Source organism: Adiantum capillus-veneris, chromosome 5 (genome assembly GCF_014529385.1).
Source record: "Adiantum capillus-veneris isolate H3 chromosome 5, ASM1452938v2, whole genome shotgun sequence".
Lineage (NCBI taxonomy): Eukaryota > Viridiplantae > Streptophyta > Polypodiopsida > Polypodiales > Pteridaceae > Adiantum > Adiantum capillus-veneris.
Window position 1 is genome coordinate 104,995,903 of NC_140935.1, and position 5,506 is coordinate 105,001,408.

The 5,506-nt window shown below is 41.2% G+C and overlaps 1 protein-coding gene across 3 annotated transcripts; it reads left to right on the forward strand.

The window, feature by feature from the left end:
• The first annotated feature begins 766 nt into the window (after positions 1 to 766).
• Positions 767 to 5,506, forward strand: LOC147457863 (uncharacterized). 3 transcript variants are annotated; one of them, XM_086512645.1, is made up of 6 exons: positions 767 to 961; positions 3,104 to 3,176; positions 3,264 to 3,405; positions 4,020 to 4,190; positions 4,365 to 4,484; positions 4,600 to 5,506. In XM_086512645.1, the coding sequence occupies exons 1-6, from the start codon at positions 837 to 839 to the stop codon at positions 5,157 to 5,159; spliced, it is 1,191 nt and encodes a 396-aa protein (XP_086368771.1). In that variant the 5' UTR covers positions 767 to 836; the 3' UTR covers positions 5,160 to 5,506. The 3 variants fall into 3 exon arrangements, with proteins under 3 accessions (XP_086368771.1, XP_086368772.1, XP_086368773.1); XM_086512646.1 differs by having other exon boundaries at positions 3,264 to 3,360; XM_086512647.1 differs by having other exon boundaries at positions 801 to 961; positions 3,108 to 3,176.

Here is a 5,506-nt window from a genome sequence, read left to right on the forward strand (position 1 = left end):
ATATGCTCTACCTTATTGAACTTTGACAAGTGCCCAAAAAACACCAAATGGCACAACTCCCCATGCGGTCAAGTGGGCACAAATCCAACCCCCGACAAACCTTCAAAGCTTCGTATCTTGATACCTGTGACTCCGATTGCCAATCTAAAAAGACCAACAGGCTCCACACGATGAGCTCTACACGTCCTTATGTTGAAACCCACTTTGACCACTTGGCATCACCTGCCCCATCCGTCTCAGATCTACAAACACATTCAACTTCAAAGCTTAATAATACCTTGCAATCCGTAGCTCTGTTTGACGAGCCGTCTGGACTTGTTGACTCAACACCTTACGCTCTACATTTCCAAGCAGAAAACTAGCCTTTCATACAATCTTCACCTATCAATCCAATGGGTTCACTTTGAAGCACTTTTGGTCTACAAAAAACCACGTAATGCATACATTTATGATGCCATAAGAAGTTCTTACACAGATCATAGGTTTGTCAAAGTTCACAAGTGCAAGCAAAACTTTGTTTTTCATCTTGTGCCCGCACAGTGGCACGACAACGTGCGATAGCGTAGTGGTAACACATTGGCCTGGTGACGGGGAGGTTGTGAGGTCAAATCCCATCCAATTTATTTTTTTCTCCAAATGAATCGACGGCGCACAATCAATAATGATCTGGGACCGTAGATCCGCTCTAAAATTTGAGGGTGTCAAATAGAGAAGTGGCACACCCACGGCCTCGCCTTTACCACTATGCCAACTCCAAAAAGAAAAACCCTCGTCTTAAACAGAAAACTGCCCGCCCTTAACCCAATTTGAATTTGTCATTTGTCTCCAGGCTTACCATGACGACCGCACCTGCAAAGATGATCGTCCTGTTCTTCCTTTGCCTCACCTCGCTCGCCTCGCCCTTCGCACGCTCAAACGCCATCCGGTTAACACCATGCTTCGACAGCTTCGTGCTTTTCGGGTACGCATCTGTACGCTACTAAATGCGTGTCTGTTTTACCTTTCCTCTTCTGCAGCTCGTAAGATCAGCCTTTTCTAAATTTTCTGCAATCATCGTTGTCGCCTACCTTGGAAAATCAGAGTTTTGCATCTCTAACTATATCACATTGTCTTTCTCCACATGTGACAGTCTAGAATGTTTTCAACACTTAAATTATTTTTCCTGGGGAAATCAGTGTTGAGAGTCTGTAGAAAGAATTTGTTGAGATATGCATCGAAGTCTATTTTATAAAGCAAAATAAATTCAAAGTGCTATGCTGCATTGGACAAGATGTGAAAGCTAAGTGCACAAGGGGTGAAAGCATAAGTACAAGGAATGGCTGTTCGTCATCAAGGCAGCCAGTACAAGGAAACTGCGGTGTCTGTAATGTATTTGAGATAGAGGAAGAAGTGTTATCATCAAGAAGATCGTGTATAATTGTCCTAACAAACACATAGTGGTTTTGCAAGAAGCAAAGTGATGGGATGAACCGGTGGCTTTACAAATTTTGGAACAAAATTTATTTTCTATGGATGAGCCGTCGTTGTCTATGCTTGCTTTTTGTTTGAAAACGACGCACAACTTGGTTGAGAATACTAGTTACAAGGGCTAATTGTCTTGTACAAGCTTACCTACAATCTCTTTCTTTCTAGTGTGCAGAAAGAGAATTGCGTCCATAGTCCTGAAAGGGGGTTTGTAATTGGGAATGCTGTCAAAATCACAATTGGGGATTTTGGATAGTTCTGAGTAATCACATGAGATGGAGCAATGGAAATGGGGTTGTAGTCAAAAACTGGTAAAGCAGTAAAATTGGAATTTGGGGCAGTGAGGTAGTAAGACTTTGGTATTACGACCTTGGCTCTCATCTGTCAAGCTATATCACATTGTATAATGAAGCAAGGGAACTCTCCCACAAAGATCTGTCACATTCAACAGTCTAGAATGTTTCAACATTATAATATCCATCTCCCCCCCTCCCCTTCATGGGAAAATCAGTGCTGAGATATGCAGTGAAGTCTGTTTAGAAATCGATAAATTCAAAGTGCAAAGCTCTATTGAACAAGATGTGAAAGCAAATTACACAAGGGGTGAAAGATTAAGTACAAGGAATGGTCGTTCACCATCAAGCTAATCAACATGAGGAAACTGCTGCCACATGCCGAGTGTGTATAGACATTGATGGAAGCATTCACTTGAGACAATCTGTCATGAATTTGAGATAGAGGAATAAGTGACCTGTTGTGCCTCTTCTGTTATCATCAAGAGGATTGTGTATAATTGTCCTGACAAACACGTAGTGGAGCTGCAAGGTCTGCAAAGTGATTGGGTGAACTGGTGGCTTTACTAATTTTGGGGAAAAACTTGTTCCTATGGATAAGCAATGGTTGTCTATGCTTGCTTTTTGGTTGGAAAAGCACAGCTTGGTATAGAATACTAGTTACAAGGGTTAATTGTCTTGTACAAGCTTATCTACTATCTCTTTCTTTGTAGTGTGCAGAAAGGAGAATCATGTCCATAGCCATGTAAGGGTTGTAATTGGGACTTGTGTCAAAAATCACAGTTGGGGATGCTGGATTGTTCTGGGTAGCCATATGAGATGTAACAACAGAAACAGGGTTGAAGCAAAAATTGGTAAAATGAAATTTGGGGTGGTGACATATCCCTGCCCTCATCCCACCTACCCTCTCTCTTTACACAGAAATGAGATTTATATTGTTTGGAGCATACCTGCAAAGTTCATGGGTTTGCCATGTCGCGACTCTCTTGACAACAGCATGCAGTGTTTGGCATCACCTCAAATCAAAATGTTCATGAAACACTGATTCTATGTTTCAAAGAGGACGTTGCTAACTTTTGAATCAAGCTTCATCAGTTCTGTGTGATGGTCGTAAAGCTTATGAAGGCTGGATAATTTATTGAAGATATGGTTTTCCTCAATAGAGCTCCTGGTTGTTCTTAGAGTCATTTTGTATTTATAATCATTAACCTTAGAGCAACATGTTATCAATGGCTCCAATCTCTTAAGGTTAAGTTTGTCAAGATTGGCATCAGGTCTCAGGTTTCATGCATGCAAGGTTACGACAGTCGCTTCAATCATTAAGCAGGTTTCTTTTGAAAATGTAGACAGATTTGTCCATTTGACTTCAAAGAAATGATAGGTTGCAGACTGCAGCTTTTGGTGGAACTTGGAAATCATGTAGGAATTCTTTCTTGACAATTGTGAAAGCTTACTATCTGCCACCCCCTCTCTCAGGTTTCTAAGCTTTTGGTGTGCTATCAATAGGTGTGGCTGCAAAATGTAGAAAGCAAGTATTATACAATCGATCTACCAACAAGAAACTATTCAGGAAGAATTGGCAGAATTTCCTTAGTTACATCTGGTGAACATGTTACAACCTTATGGAACCAGTCGTTTTCTGTGCAGAGTAGGCATTTTCTTACACTTGCCACAAACCTGTTTGACAGTTGTCAGTGCAGTTCAAGCTCATAAATCAAAGCAGGACAATATGATTGAAAGCTGCAAGTTCGAGTTTTTAGCTGACAGTACTTATGTCCATAAAAATATATTAAGTCATGAGCTTTTTGTACTTACCCTAATCTTTAGGGTTTATGCACGGTGAAATCATGTACAGACCCAGAATGTTTGTGAATTGTTTAATGAGGACAAGTCTGCACCATTCAGGCTGCATGCCAACTAGGTTTCTAAAGTCAAGAAGGGTGTATTGAGGGTGTCCAATCTGTGACAAAAAAAGTTAAAGGTAAATGGCATGGTTATCCGTTTGGAAATTGGTTCTGAGCACAGGATTATCTGTGTGGTTCTGAGCACAGGATTCTGGGGTATGCACGCACCCAATCACAACCAAGATTTGTTTCTTCCCTAAACTTAAAGTTGTTTACAAAGAAGTTTCTAGACAGGGTGCGAAAAGCTTTCTTTGTGGGGTTTAAAGCATTGATTCAATTTACTGCTACTATTGCATGCACAATGGTTTGATAATGGGGGCAATTGCTCTTTATATCTGTTAGAGTCTGTGTCTTTCAGGTGATGTTGGTGCTTTGAGGCTTGATATTATTAATGCTGGAGAGGCTTTGCATACCATAAACGGTTTGGGGGGAAACTTCCAAGATGCCAATGGTCCGAATAATGCTGGCATAGGCGCCTCTTGTGGAAGGACTATGAGTTTCATGGCTGGGTTGGCACAAACGGTAGAAGGTAACTATCAAGTCTCCTCGTTCATTGCTAGTAGGAAGAGTGATCTGACATTAAAATCTCTTAAACTGATATTTGGAAGAGATGGCACAATTACAAAAAGAAGACGTTTTTAAAAGTTTTGTAGGGCAGGAGAAATTGTGGTGTTTAAGCCTGCATCTTGATGTTGGATGCTAGGAAGAACTCCCAATAACTTCAAGAAGCCAAGGAGCAAGAATGCTCACTTTAAACAGTTTAGCAAGAGGCTTCAACAAAGTGACAAGGAAGAAGCTACGTGTCCTTCTATTGCCTCTCCAGGTAAGGAGAGGGTGCTGGTGTAAAGACTAGCATTTGATGAAGCAGACAGGAGGATAGAGTCTACAATGATGGCAGTTCTGAAGCAGGGGCTATCTGATAAGTTTCATTGTTTCAGAATTCCATCCTGGCCATTCAATTAGGGAAAGAAAATTTCCCGGGGAGTTGCTGAAAACGGAGCCTGCAAATCCTCAGTTGATGCACATACCTTATCCACAGCCAATGATTATCTCTGCAACAAATATACAAACAAGCTACCTTATTTTCTTGGTAGTTTGGTTCGCGTTCATTCAGTTGTCGATTTCTTTGGTGCACAAGAGCATTTTACTGCTAGAGGTTTCTGTATCAGCTGGGAATGAGCTTGCCGAGGGAGAGGTCTTAAGTTTCAATAGAGCAGATCCTGGTGCTCGGCAATTGTGCTTGACGTTCCCGAATGGCAGTGATGGATATCCTTTTGACTCAGAAAGTACTCAAGGTTTCAAGCCTGCTGGCAAAACTCCTCTTGAAGAAGCATGGGATGTTGCAGAGCAGTACTTGAATGAAGCCATTGAGAATGACTGCCAGGGGGCGTATTTCTCTTATAATTGCACAACTCCTCAACAAGAAGCGCCTGAATCTGCTCTTGGAAGGTGGAACAGGGACAATGCAGGGCGTTTGATACGGCAACTCTGGCCATAACAGCAAAGGGTAATCGCCAGCTCAATTTTTTTTAAAAATCTATAAGAGCAGTTCATTTCTTGCCAGGAGAGTGTAATTTAGCCCCGTTCTTCTAGCCAAAGGTCCTCTCCCATCACGCCTAATTCCACTCGGGTTTTGAAGTGATCAGTTTTTAGTCAAGCTATATATATAGGAATGAATTAGTACCTTCTTATCTGAGAAGAATAAAGGCTGCATTTTATTGTGCCTACAAACTTAAGATTCTGTCTCCTTATGACCATTTAGAACGGTTAGCATTCAGAAGATCCTTTGTGATGTGAAAGGATGGATACTTAATTTATGGTGTCATAATTGGAAATTGAAAAGCT

Bases quoted from the DNA above. Each gene is read 5' to 3' on its own strand.
- LOC147457863 (XM_086512645.1), top strand. From the start codon at position 837: ATGACGACCGCACCTGCAAAGATGATCGTCCTGTTCTTCCTTTGCCTC. The intron at 3,177-3,263 runs GTAGGAATTCTT...TGCTATCAATAG, and splicing joins TGGTGGAACTTGGAAATCAT to GTGTGGCTGCAAAATGTAGA. The intron at 3,406-4,019 runs GTAGGCATTTTC...TGTGTCTTTCAG, and splicing joins CCAGTCGTTTTCTGTGCAGA to GTGATGTTGGTGCTTTGAGG.